The sequence below is a fragment of the Dipodomys spectabilis genome, unplaced genomic scaffold (genome assembly GCF_019054845.1).
Source record: "Dipodomys spectabilis isolate Male_0828 unplaced genomic scaffold, ASM1905484v1 ptg000174l, whole genome shotgun sequence".
Lineage (NCBI taxonomy): Eukaryota > Metazoa > Chordata > Mammalia > Rodentia > Heteromyidae > Dipodomys > Dipodomys spectabilis.
Window position 1 is genome coordinate 3,341,705 of NW_024870851.1, and position 13,961 is coordinate 3,355,665.

General features: G+C 43.7%; 1 protein-coding gene across 5 annotated transcripts in view; it reads right to left on the reverse strand.

Moving 5' to 3' along the window:
• The window catches only part of Rapgef4 (Rap guanine nucleotide exchange factor 4), a 305,860-nt gene that overhangs the window by 16,079 nt on the left and 275,820 nt on the right, over nt 1-13,961 (reverse strand). For all 5 annotated transcript variants that reach the window (XM_042694172.1, XM_042694174.1, XM_042694173.1 and 2 more), the window contains 6 exons: nt 10,186-10,311; nt 9,590-9,768; nt 6,327-6,417; nt 2,889-2,939; nt 2,061-2,148; nt 1,603-1,667 (listed from right to left, as the gene is read on the reverse strand). In XM_042694172.1, coding sequence (XP_042550106.1) covers nt 1,603-1,667; nt 2,061-2,148; nt 2,889-2,939; nt 6,327-6,417; nt 9,590-9,768; nt 10,186-10,311 — 600 coding nt within the window. The remainder of the gene's footprint in view (nt 1-1,602; nt 1,668-2,060; nt 2,149-2,888; nt 2,940-6,326; nt 6,418-9,589; nt 9,769-10,185; nt 10,312-13,961) is intronic.

The window sequence follows — 13,961 nt, forward strand, 5'->3', positions numbered from 1 at the left end:
TTAAGACATGGGAACTAAGTGCCCACCCGAGAACTGTGCTTCCTTTCTTTACCTTAAGCTCTTTTCCAAAGCCAACATGCTGACTGTAACCTTACAGGACTGCTACAGTGTCTCACGTTCTCCTAGACTCACACATACTACCTTGATTAGAGACAATTAGAAGGGCAGTTTTGCTGTAATAATTCCACAGTTCATCAGGACTTATAGGAAACCTGTGTGTTTGGACCTATCATCAACTCAGAGACAGGTTGGTATGTCCAAATAGCCAGGTGTCCTTATCTTGAGGCTCCAGACCAGTGCCTTGATTTATTAACACTTCCCCTTACCCTCTCCTTGACTGGCTGAACTCATATGACTGGCACCAGACCCAATATTTACTGTCAAGGAGGGCCTTGGGCAGATGCTCCCAGCACCCTCCCTCCCTCCCCCGCCCCAGAGGCTTCTTTCCTACCTCCAGCTGTGACCTTTTTCACGTGTTACCTATGTCCTATCAAGTTACTTTCATACCAACTCCCGTGGGACAACTAGCGTTCCTTCGGACCACTATAAATACCTCAGACGTAAGCAAGGAGTGAGTCTCTGGCTGGAGGCTCTTCTCTGCAGCTCTTTCCCCACACAAACCTGTGCTAGTGTGGAGCCCTCTCTTGTCTATTCTCCACATCTTTTTGAACCTAAGAAAGAGCAGGCATGATCTCCATTTTCAACGCACAGAGAAGGCATTAAAAGACAACTCCAAAGTGATGACACTAAGGGGTGACTTCCATGACTCCTGGTGCAGAAGGCCTGGGTTCTTCCCACAATGCCACATCCACACTGACAATCAACCTGGCCGGCAAATGCTCACCCATGTGGCGATAAAACACACTCACTCCCATCCAAAGGATTCAGAGACAATGGAATATTATTCCATTAACTTCCATTCTGTAGCTAAAGAAAGGTTTCATCCTGACTTGCTTCACTGCTTTGTGGAAGTCAAGGAAAAGAACTTTAAAGTACCTACACTAGGCAACACCTGAAAAAAAATCTTGTTGGTAGAATGCAATATAGGACTATAGCTGAACACTATGGAATACGAATGCGTGTTAGATCTAGATTTGTTTTGAAATTTGTTTTGTTATGGAGATTTCCAACGTTCCCTCTCTGAACTTCAGTGAACTTGATTGGGATAAGCAATACATATTTAGATTAAATGCATCATTATAAAGATCTGCTATAGAGTTGCATTTACCTACACATCAAGCTAGGCAGATCAACATTTCAAAGGCACCCTGGGGCATTCTAGCTCCACAAACCTTACAAAACACAACCCATAAGTCACCACGGAACATTTGTACTCTTTAGCAACAGGCAGCCAGAGATGGAAACACCCAGCATAAAGGCTGCTGCTGCTAGGAGTCACAGTACAAATACTATTCAATTTCACAAAAGAGAACTGACAGAATTAAATTGGTAGCCAATTTGAACCAAATATTTCAAAACTCCTTTATGTGTAACTACCTTTTAACATGGAAGCCTATATGGAAATTATTTCCTTTATTAGTACAAATGCAGATTTTATTTAAAAAAACTCATGGTGGGTTAAGGTTATAATATTGTACATACCATTTTTTCAAAGTTTACTAGATTGTCAATGAACGTCTTGTTCCCCTCATGAGTAAATGTCATATCTGTAAAGAAATAAAAGCCACATTCGAATCACTAACCGAAATATGTCAGAGGAAGAAAGCACAATCACACCATTAGACTATGCAGGTGGATTTGCATAACACTGTTGCTGAAGAAAAGCTGATAATAATTCTCTTGATTGTTAGGTGTTTAACTTTCTAAATCACTTTATCTGAGATTAGTAAAATTTCAAACTGAATCCTCTGTGTCACTAACAAGGTTTCCACATCATGAGTTCCTACTCTTCCAGCCATCTTCCAACTCTTGGAAAGTTCTTGGGGCAGAAAGGTGACCAGAAGGTGTCTATCCCAAGAGCTCAATCTGATCAAGATGTAGTTCATCTTTGCCTCTCAAGAACTCCCCATCTGTGGGGCCTGTGCTTTTCTTAGGATTACCTTTAATGAGCAGAGGCATGAATGGGATGAGAGGAGGATCCAGCTTAGCTGCTGTTAGCCTGTACGCCCTGTGGTTTCTTGAAGGATCCTTGAGGGAGACAAAGAGGAGCTGGTCAGTGACACGTGACATAGACACTACCATCTTACACACATGGTCTCTTTATGGGATAATCTGGTATTTTGGAGTCAACAAAGCTCCAGTTAAATAAATGGATTTAATCTTCTAAAACAACTTTACATATGGTTAAGCTACTATTTTGCTTTTGGGTCCCATTCTGGTTTAAAAGGACACTTTCTGACTGGGGCTGGGGAGAGAGACTGATTTGGAAGCAAGTAGGAAACATAAAGCAAACCTCAACCAACATTCCTCTTCCCTGCTGTTGGCCTCTTCCCTGGGAGGTGAGCTCACCTCCCAACCCTTGCCCCATACAGATGTCCTGACTTGCCTTCTGAAACCATCCCATCTCTCCAGCAAGTTCCACTCACTCCTTTCCGGTCTGTGAACACTTCCCAGCCAATGGGGAGACCTAATTTTGGCAAGCCAGGAGAAGGACAGCTTCTAGCCCATCGTCAGCCTGGGAAGGACTTCATTATGCTGCTTTTCTTGTTACACAAATTGACCTTATGTGGGACATAAGTCCTCTTTAAGTTAGTTCCTGTGGGTGCCATTCATTAGTCAGACATGCTTGTTTTAGCAGCACTAAAAGGGCTCATAAACTTCTTAAAGTCATACAAGGACAGATAAAATTTCCAAAATGAGAACTTCAATTCAGCTCATCAGAAATCGGATTAATGCAGTGAACAGCATAAAGAGCCACTGTCACTTACCATTAAACTTTCAAACTCTGCATAGAACTTCTTGAACTTGCTTGGCAGTTTCTGTTAATGAAATGAAAATGCCACACGCATATGTCAGATTCAAAAGCTAGATATGTGCCATGAGTTAACATTTCTAGGGGACAGGCATATCTTTTGGCTCTTAATCAAACATCTCAGAGACAGGCTGAACCATAACTTGTCCTGTCGTTTTAGGATAAAGTTCTAGAACATAGAGAACTTGCCTTTTAAAAGCCTTCATCTAGTTGAACCAAACTATGATTGCTTTTATAACATTTTCTTGGCTGAATGATTCATAAACAGGATTGTATTCCAGAAACTTTAATTTGTCTGGACCTTTGACACAGCCCCCCCACCTTTACTCTTTTATTTCTATAGTCTGCATCTGTGTATGTGTGCACATGCATGTGTGAGTGCATGTGTTTGTATGTGTATATGCATGTATGCCAGGCTAACTCAGGGGCTTAAACTCAGGACCTGAGCACTGTCCCTTAGCTTTTCACTCAAGGCTGATGTTCTAACACTTGAGTTATACCTCCACTTTTGGCTTTTTGGTGGTTAACTGGAGATAGGAGTCACATGAACTTTCTTGCCCAGGCTGGCTTTGAACCTTGATCCTTAAATCCCAGTTTCCTAACCAGGTACCATTATAAGCATCAGCCACTAGATTCCAGCCATGATCAGACATTTAAACCTGATAATATTAGGATTCAATGAACTTTAGGGACTTGAATCTTTCCCATCCTTTACAACATGAACTACAGTGAGAACACAGCTTTTCATCAGTTTTGTTTTATTGCTATCTCCTCAGTACTTCATCGAGTACTGAGTAGATGCTCAGTAGAGATCTGATAGACTTTCCATTCTGATACAAGAAAGAGCAAGTCCTGAGCCCCAAAGATTCTTAAGTTCATTCTAAGACTGTTCATGAGGCCACCAGGATGCTTGTTGGAGCTCTACAGAAAGTCTTGGGGAAGTTCTCAGCAAATATGGACAGATACATCAAATAAAAGATATTCATGAAAGCTGGGTGCTGGTGGCTCACATCTGTAAACCTAGTTACTCAAAGAAGCTGAGATCTGAGGATTGCAGTTCAAAGACAGCCCAGGGAAAGAAATCACATAAGATTCTCATCTCCAATTAACCACCAACAAGCCAGTAGTGGAGCTGTGGCTCAAGTGGAAGAGTGCCCGGCCCTGAGTTCAAGCCCCAGTATAGACACAAAAAAGAAAAAGATACTTATGAAGGAAAGCTTTGTTTACAGAATTACACCATCATTTTCACTTCTAAAAAGTAAAGGCTTCATAATGGCAGGTTAATGTTCCCTGGTTAACATCATATCATGATGAAAAGAGAAGCTCAGATCAGAGACTCACAGCACTCCTGTTCTGGAGAGGCTGAAGGACCAGCTAACTCGCTGTTTACTTTCACTTGCCACTAACTGGCCAATTCACTGTCCTTTTGCTGGCTGCACCCTCCCTGCAGGGACTCAGATACTATTTCCTAACTGCTATGGTCTCACTATTTGGTTGCCATTACGTGGTACCTATCCTTGGCCTCCCTGATTCTCCCAGGAGGCTTTGGGCTTTTTGTGATTTTTTTCCCCTAACAACTCATTTGGACTCTATGGGGAGATGAGCAGCTGGAGAAGGTTGAGGAAAGCAGACTGTGCGAGGAGAGCCCCAGGTCTCCCGAGATTCCAAGAGCCTTGGACTGGCTGTGAGACAGGGGCACTGCATAATGGCTTCACTGCGTCGATATCTTGGCAGTGCTTCGTCTGTCCTTTCACTCACTGGAAGATGAGGCAGCTGCCTGGCACACAGGCTTCACCAATTCCCTCACTCCTATATTCAGGGGATGAGCTGCTCTGTGCTGCATTTGCCTGGAATTTTAAGAGAAACCCAAGACAGAGGACTTGTGAAGACCTGCCCTATAAACAATGGAAACACTTAGGAGGGACAGAGAAGGAAAATCGTTTCAAGAGGGAAGTAGAAAAAAGGATTTCAAGAGAAACATAAAGAGATGCAAACAGCTGCCTTGAAGTAGCTCACTGCAAACACAGTCGCTATGAAACACTCCTTGCTCTTTTGTACGTGTGTATCCCCCTCACACATGCCTTTTATTTTTAGTAAGAGTCTATTTTTGTGTGGATGTTCTATTCAAGATTAGTATTTCTTCAGCTATATGCCACATGAAAGGGGTCAAGTCCATTCTAATTACTAAGCAAATAAAAAGTGAAGACATTTGAACCATCATTAAACCATTCATCCTATTTTGATGCTAAAATTCATAACACAACTCCACAACTTTTGCCCCCCCCCCCAAAAAAAAAGATAAGCCAAGGCTGTTCCTCTATATAGAGAGAAGACTGCCAGGTGATTTAGAAACACTTTGTACTCAGCTGCTCTAAACAGTTGTCCTATGGATAGCTATTTTTCCTAGGTGTAAAATGTCTAATTGGGTAAAATAAATGGAATCTTCTGTCTTATTTCAATCAGCTATGGCTTAGTGCCAAAGCAAGAAGCAGCCGGGCCCTGGTGGGCTCACATCTGTAATCTTAGCTACTCAGGAGGCTGAGATCTGAGGACTGTGGTTCAAAGCCAGCCCAGGCAGGAAAGTCCATGAGACTCTTATTTCCAATTAATCCCAGAAAAAGCCAAAAGTGGAGCTGTGGCTTAAGTGACAGTGTGCTTGCCGTGAGCAAAATGTGCTCAGGGACAGTACCCAGTCTCAGAGTTTAAGTCCTAGGACCTAGGTGGGAGGGAGGAATAACAGTAGACATCCCTTTTCCTTTTTTCCTGTGTGTGTGTGTGCATGTGCGCACATCCGTGCACACACATGCCTGATGATAGTGGAGCATGAACTCAGAGCCTTGCATTGTGATTTGGCTTTTTCTACTCAAGTCTGGTGCTCTACCTATTATACCACACCTCCACTTCTGGCTTTTTGTTAGTTGATTGGAGATAAGAGTCTCACAGACTTTTCTGTCTGGGCTGGCTTTGAACCATGGACCTCAGATCTGAGCCTCCTAAGTAGCTAGGATTCCAAGCATGAACATAGCTGAACAAGCAGACATTTCTGAGATCATTGAATCTATGCACAAAACTCCTTTTGCAGTCATCCAATCAATTTACGTATACCTAATAATCAAGTTATTATTATTTACAGTGTGTAGATGGAAAAACAGAACACACCCCCCCCCCCCCCATCCCCAGGTCCCTTCTCCCATACACAAAAGGATGGTATCTTTTTCAGTTTTCACTTGCTCAGGTGGCAACTGGTCAAAGGAGAAAGGTCACCTCCCTCCATGTGTCCCACTCTTCCATTGTTGTAGCAGTGTAAGTGCTATTTCTAAATAAAAGCTCACTGGTGAGCCTAGGGTTTTCTTCTGAAGGCTCCAGTCACAGCTGGATCTCAGCTGCAGCTTACCTCCCACGTTAGTGCCAGGCGGCTCACAGCCACGTTACTTAGTCCCATGATGATGGCAAAAAAGGAATTCAGATTCTTGTACTCTTTACAACTGGAACACAAGAGGCACGTGTTTGAGTAAAAATGCCACTTTTGAGTGATAAAAAAGAAATCAGAGTTCTATTTTCTGATAGTCATTAGTATTGTCCGGATTCCTTTCTATGAACAGGCCAGGGTAGGTGTAAGGCACTGTGTAGGCTCCACTTGGGTGACTAGGTTCTGCTGTTTGATTTGTCACTGTCATTGCAGAAAACGGATACTTTTCACCACTGGGGTCTGGGTTTTGAGAAGTAATTTAAAGACACCTTCCCTGGAGCTGTTATTACAATCCAAATTTGGTACAATCCAAGGTGGGCCTGAAGGAAAGCAGCCCTTGGGATGGGAAGGGTGAAAGGTCATGACCTTGGAGACTTTCATACCTGGAGATGGCCCCTGTCCTGGCAGCTGGAGAGGGAACTAAAATCCCAATGCTACAGCCACCCGGCTTCTACCTGCCATGCAAATGCTTCTAATTTGTGGACAAAGATAGTTCCTGTGAGCTAGGCATGCAATCTTCAGCAGTTCAAAGTTGAGGGCGAAAAACATCCAAAGAAACAAAGCTAAAAGAACCTGATTTCTCATGTGTTTTAACTGATGTCAGACTCTGTAGCTCTGCTACTATGAGCTTTTATGATTATGTATTTGGGAATGAAAAAGGCTTAGAAATTCTTATTAGAATAATGGCAGTGTTTAGCCAAGTTGTTTAGTTAAAAAAAATTAAAGAACCCCCAACTTCATCAGACTAGGTCCCTGTAAAAGGAAAGAACTCTTTTGGCAATAAGGACAACTCTTTCACCCGCCCTAAATCAAAGTTTGTAAAAGGCTAGGAAAGCTGGGAACTGGTGGCTCACACGTGTAATCCTAGCTGCTCAGGAGGCTGAGAGCTGAGGGTCATGGTTCAGGGCCAAACTGGGCAGAAAAGTCCATGAGACTCTTATCTCCAATAAACCACCAGAAAACTGGAAGTAGTGCTGTGGCTCAAACTAGACCCTGAGTTCAAGCCTCACAACAGATAGGGGAAAAAAAGGCTAGGAAAGTATTTGCATTTGCTGCTCATGTTCTTCTGGCAGAAGTAGTGATATGTAATTCTTCAATCATCTGGGTGAACATGATAAGACACTCCAGAGAAGCTACCACGCTCACTCCTGGTATGAAGAAGCAAGAAAGGCCTGCCTAGTGCCAGGGCAGTGGATCGCAGGACAAAGCCTGAAAGGTATGAGGAGGTACCAGGTATGAAAGCAGTGAGTGACAGCAAGCACATATGTCTGCCTTTGTCTTGCCTGTGTGGTCTTAAAAGAATAAATGAAGAGGGGCTGGGAAGGTGGCTCAGTGGTAAAGCGCTTGTCTTGCATGCCTGAGGCCCTGGGTTCGATTCCCCAGCACCACATAAGCAAAAAGAAAAAAGCCAGAAGTGGCGCTGTGGCTCAAGTGGTAGAGCACTAGCCTTGAGCTGAAGAGCTGAGGGACAGCGCCCAGGCCCAGAGTTCAGGCCCTACGACTGGCCCCCCCCCCCAAAAAAAAAAAGAATAAATGAAGAGCTGATCGATGCTATTCTATATGCCTCAGTTTCCTTGCATGAAAACAAAAGAGAATTAGCTGTCCGCATCCTGCCCGTCAGCTTCATAAAGCTCTGGACAGGGAAAAAAGCTTAAGCAGACTATGATGCAGTTTCCAAAGGCATCAAGTTGCATAGACACTGGGACCATTCTGTTTCTATATCATTCTGTGAACCTTGGAGTTAAGAAAGCCCAGAACCTTCTCCAATTTGGCTATGAGAACAGGTCCATTGTGGGCTAGCAACCTGAGCTTGATAATGATCACAAGGAGACGTGTAACACAAAGACAAAAACAAAGAACAAAGAAACCCCAAACCCCAAGCATTCCTGGGTATTTTTGAGAGGCGCATCCATGACACTTCCTAACAAGATTATATAAAGTTTTCTGACCACCCCCGCTGCTGCTTGTGTACAGGTCACCTTTCCTATCTTTGCTGCATTTAGTACCATCAGGCTAAGGTGAAGAGAAAATGTGCTCCTTCTAACAGGAAAGCACATCCTGTCATAGTTTCCATAATCCACTCACTCCAAACACGGGAAGTCAGCTGTTCCTTGCAATGAGGGGAGTGGGGAGGGGGAGGGGGGCGGAAGGGAGGGAGAGAGAGAAAGAGAAAGAGAGACACTCTATGCAGAACCAGAAATTCCCATGCAACACTGCTAAATCTTTCTTGAATAGCCAGTTTTTCCCCAAGATGAGAGAGTCAAATCTGAATCAGAAGGATCGAATATCCCATGGAACCTTCACAGTTTTGGCAAAATGGCTCAAGGCATTTTGGTAAAGTGATGTTTGTAAAACCCCAAGCAGCCTTCACGCCTTTGTTTAGTGCTAGAAATCAGTCTCGGCATGAGATCTCAACTGTTTGGCTCAAGAAAATTGCCTGGCCAGGGTCACTTGTTCTCCCAATCTTCCTGTGCTGGAGCTCCCCGCGTTCAGGAACGGAAGGAGTCTCACAGCCACAGGCCACATTTAGCCTTTTATTTTTAGCACTGTGGTGATACCAAAAACATGGAAGTAAACAGGAGGTTGTCAGGCATATCTAAATAGCAGGAGATTAAATTCATGTCAGGGAGAAATCTAACTGGCCCCTGCAGTAAATAAATTGTTTCCCACCAAGTGCAGTTAAATAGAATATTTATAAGATGTTTGCTTTCTCTGATGTTTATGGAGATGATTTTTCTTGTACCAGGTTAGCTCGCCTTCATGCATTTTTCTGATTTTGTTCTGGCTGAGTTGGATGTGTTCTGTAGAAGCATGTTCTACTGCCCTCTACTGGTGAGAATGTGTCATGCCAGACCTGCGTTCCAAAAGCCTCAAGCACAAGTTTCTATCAGAGAACTTTCTAAATCAAAGGCAACAAAATTTCTGAGTTCAGAGCCAACAGAGGTCAGGGAGTGGACTCTAGTATTGGCGATATAATATGTTACTTTATATATTGATGCATGTATTCACAAAAGCTTAGAGAAAGTTGATCTTCTACAATAATTCAGTTACTTGTAATCTCCTGAGACTGGTCTTTGTACATAAGAAACTCCTATGCCCTGCTTTTCTTTATGAGGTTGGCGTCTAAGAAAATAAAATTAAAATACAATTCTGAAGCTATTTTCTCTTCCCAAGCTGAAGATACTTACTGGGCTGCTATCTTAATAAATTTTTTTAAGAGCTGCACACGCTTGCTGAGCTGAGAACAAAGGCAGATCTCAGTGACAACCCAAAACTGAATTTCATTAAATCTCCTCAGGAATAAGTCCAAGTTTGCTGTGGTCTTTTTAAAATTGTGCCTTCCAAATGTGTGGTAGATTAGCTCCAGCTAGAACAGAAAAGGAAACAATTTCACTTATTTGTTTGCTTTTTAAATCAAAATGCCAGCCTGATTTTTTTTCTGTTTTTTTTTTTAAAGATTGTTTCACTGTTCTGCAGATGTGAATTCACTCACTAACCCAGGTATCTCTGGATCTGAAGGGCTTTCCATGAGCTATGTGAAATGTACAAATATAAATTAGGTGTCGTTGGCTTAGTATGCATATATAGCACAACATGGCTTTATGAAGTTTTCTTGAACACTCCAAGAATTTGTAACAGGCTTTATTTATAAACTTGGTATGCAAACACCCACTGTCATTTGGCTTCCATATGGCCACCCATATGAAATCCTTAGACCTGAGCCAGGCCAGTAAACTTCATTCAAAACCTCTATACACCAGACCACCCACACATGTCCGCCTACCTCATGCACACAGTTGAAGAGCTCCCAGTCATAGATTGTCATCTGGTATGCCAAGTCCTTGGAGCTCATCAGTTCAAAAGTTCCCACTGTTCCAGTGGTTGGGCCTTCCTGTTCCGGCAAAGGAGTCTGTAGATGATAAATGAAAAAAAACCAGATCAGGACCTCAACAGAGATGAGGACTTGGTGCTATGTGCTTTCAGGAGTTTCTGGTAAGAAAAGGTTCTGGAGATACATTCAGAATTTCACTCAGAAGGCAAAGATGCTTTTGCATTCAGTGTCACTTGCTTGACTACCACCATTTGAGACATCGGCAGCATTAGAGTCAATCCCACTGACTGACAAATGCAGGATATGGAAAGTAAGATTCCATGTAGGGTAAAATGTGGAGATTCTCTTATGCCTGGGCTTGGAGATCCCTGAGAACTCTCTCCCTTTCCCCTGGCAGAGAAGGAAGGATCACGTGGGCACCAACGTGGTTTATGTCTGTAATCCTAGGATTATCTGAGGATCACAGTTCCTTGCCAGCTCAGGCAGACAAGTGAGTGAAACTCTTATCTCCCATGAACCAGCAATAATACAAAAGGAGAGGTGTGGCTCAAGTGGTAGAGTACCAGCCCAAGAGGGAAGAAGTCAAGTGAGAGCACAAGGCCCTGAGATCAAGCATCAGTGTTTGCACAGTATTTGTTGAAGTGGTTACAAAGCAAGGTAGGCATGGCAGCTCTGTATATCTAGCCACAGTGTTCCTTGCTAATGCTGGTAAGGGTGGTTAAGCTGCTAAGTGCCATCTTCTAAACACATCAACTGGGGGTGTGAGACAGGACACCACCATAAGAATGATATTCACATGACCTTGAGGCTTGGTGTAAGACATTAGAAAATCTAGCTGTTATTTTTGGAAAGGCTCTCAGGCAAGAGTTTTCATCTGACTTCCTTATCTTGTTTCTGTATTATGGGAAATGGTCTAAAGTGTTTGCATAAGATGAAAGATCTATGTACAAAAGAAGTGTATATTTAACACATTAAAAATCTCCATAACTGAAACAGTCAGTACACATATTACAAAATAACAAAAGTGAAAAGAATATTTTCCAGTATGATGTCAACTATATCTGGATATTCAATGTTCATTTCAGAGGGCTGGAGATATAGCACAGCGGTAGAATGCTTGCCTCAGCATAGGCAAGGTCCTGGGTTCAATTCCCATTACTACAAAAACCAAAAGTAAGTTCCTATCACAAGTAGTGATATTATACAGGCTCCATCTCATCACCATCATTACCATGCTGTCAGTGTCTCCTGCAATTCTGAACTTTAAAGAATTCCATGGTCAGAATGTAAGTGGCTCTTGCCTTTTTAAAGTTAAGCATTAATGTGTGTGTGTGTGTACACATGGCTCTGAGGTGCAGAGATGAACAGTTGAGGGAGCATGAATGGAGGTACTGGGAATGAATGTGTGGCCTGAAGAGGTTCTTGGTGTTTAAAAATAAGTAGTAGATCACCTGGGTGCTGGTGGCTCATGCCTAGAATCCTAACAACTAAGGAGGCTGAGATCTGAGGACTGTGCTTTGAAGACAGGCAGATAAATCCAAGAGACTCTTATCTCCAGTTAACCAGCCAGAAGTGGAAGTGTGGTTCAAGTAGTAGAGCACCAGCTTTGAGGAAAAAAGCCTAAGGGAGAACACAAGGCCCTAAGTTCAAGCCCCAGTACTAGGACAATAAAAAAAAATAGCAGAAAAACTTAGGTAGGTCAGTGCTTCCCTGAGCATTGGAGATGGCTCATCATAGGTAGATGGATGGTAAGAAGTTCTTAAAGATGGAGAGGCTGTCAAGAGACTTGCTTGGCAGGAGCCGAAAGCAGGGGGGAACCAAAGGAACAGCTTTTAGAAAGTCTTTGCGATTAGGAGTTTGGGTTTTGTAATAGGCCAGATAATAGAGGAGGTTAGTGACAGCTTAGAGAGCAGCAGACTACACAGAACTCCACTGTACTGCTACACACTTGGCTTGATCCCTTAATCTCCTGACTGTGGCTCCAGTGCTAGTGAATTGGGGTCTTAATAGCCAAGTGGGTAAATGAGGGTCGTGAACCCCTAGGCTGGTTCTAAGAGGATTAGATAGGAGAATTTCAGTGTAGCATACAAATACGGTGCCTGGCACAGGGGAGGGCCCCTGTCCCAAACGATTTCACTTCCCAACAGTGCTTCAGCAACACAAATGCACAGGACGGTGTGGGAAGCACAACCCCCAGACTTTGATGCTAAATACTGTTGTCCCTGACCCCCTCCATGCAACAGACTGCGAGCAGGGAAGAAAAGCACTGATGGCAAAGCCCTACAACTTAACCACCAGCCAGAGGCCGATGTACAAGTGATTGACGGAAGTAAAAGAGAGTGGTTTCAACCAGGTCTTAGGTCTGACGGCGAGAGAAGCCTTTGAATTCTAGGTCTTAGGACCACTTCTGAGGTGAACCTTACTCTGCCCTGGCTCCCTTCTCCCCTACAGGCGTGAATATGGCCCCCGTGCTCTTCTGGGCAGTTGCACAACACTCTTACTCTCCTGCACACTGGAGACATTCGGTCTATCTGGCTTTCAGGTGCTTTTCTTTGAGGCTTTATGGCTTCTCTTCCACTAAGATGGGCCAGGTATCTGGGGCTCATTCCTGTAATCCTAGCTACTCAGGAGGCTGAGATCTGAGGACTGCTGTCCAGATCTAGTGAAGCAGGAGAATCTGTAAGACATTTATCCCCTATTAGCTGCTAAAACGCTGTGGCTCAAGTGACAGAGCACCGGGCCATATGTTCAAGCCCAGTACCCCTCCTTCTAGACACAAATGAATAACAAAAGGAAAGAGAGGAAAAAAAAGGGGGGGATTGAAAGCAAGGCCCAGGTGGTACAGCACTAGCCAATGAGTGAAAGCATGAGGTACTGAGGTATAGTCCCAGTCTTGGACCAAAAAAAAAAGGAAACAAAGATGGAAGGTGTTTTTGGTCATGGATGCTGGCTCGTCATCCCTCTATTCAGAGATGACAGTAACAAAAAGCCCTGAGGATCTCTCTGGGTCTCTCTGCTCCTTTCAAAGGCAGCTAACCCCGCCTTGCATGCACAGAAAATGTGCTTCTCTCTCTGACATGGGGGTTCACATGTTGACTCTTGGTTCCATAGGAAGTATCACCTTGAACCATTTTTTGTAAGAGGTTGCCACGGAAATTTCCTGCAGATGAGGAACAGTAGACTTCAGGTATCCTCTGCACTGCACTGCACACGTGTCTGCCCAGATACAGACAGAGAGACAGAGAGGCAGAGAGAGACACAGAGAAAGAGGGAGAGAGAAAGAGAGATGGGGGGGGGACCCTGTGTATTGTGTATTCTCTCCCTGACCTTTCTGAGAGATGACTTCTTTCCTGAAGCTGGAAAGCAGTGACTGGAAGACCAGCAGAGTTCTCCTCCCATTCACACCTGTAAGCCTCCCATTCACCCCTGTAATCCTAGCTACTCAAGATGGCTGAGATCTGAGAATCAAGGTTCAATGGCAGTCCAGGAAGAAAAATGTCTGTAAGATTTTCATTTCCAATAACCAGCAAAAAGCTGAAAGTTGACTGTGACTCCAGCGGTAGAGTGACAGCCTTGAGTAAAAAAACCAAGCAAGAGTATAAGGCCCTGAGTTCAAGCCATAGAATTGGCACCAAAGTGAGCAAATGTTGACAGTCAGTGAGATTCATCCTACATCCTCTTGTCACTGTGGCCCCCACTGACCTCCCCCACCACCCCGTGGCTAGCTC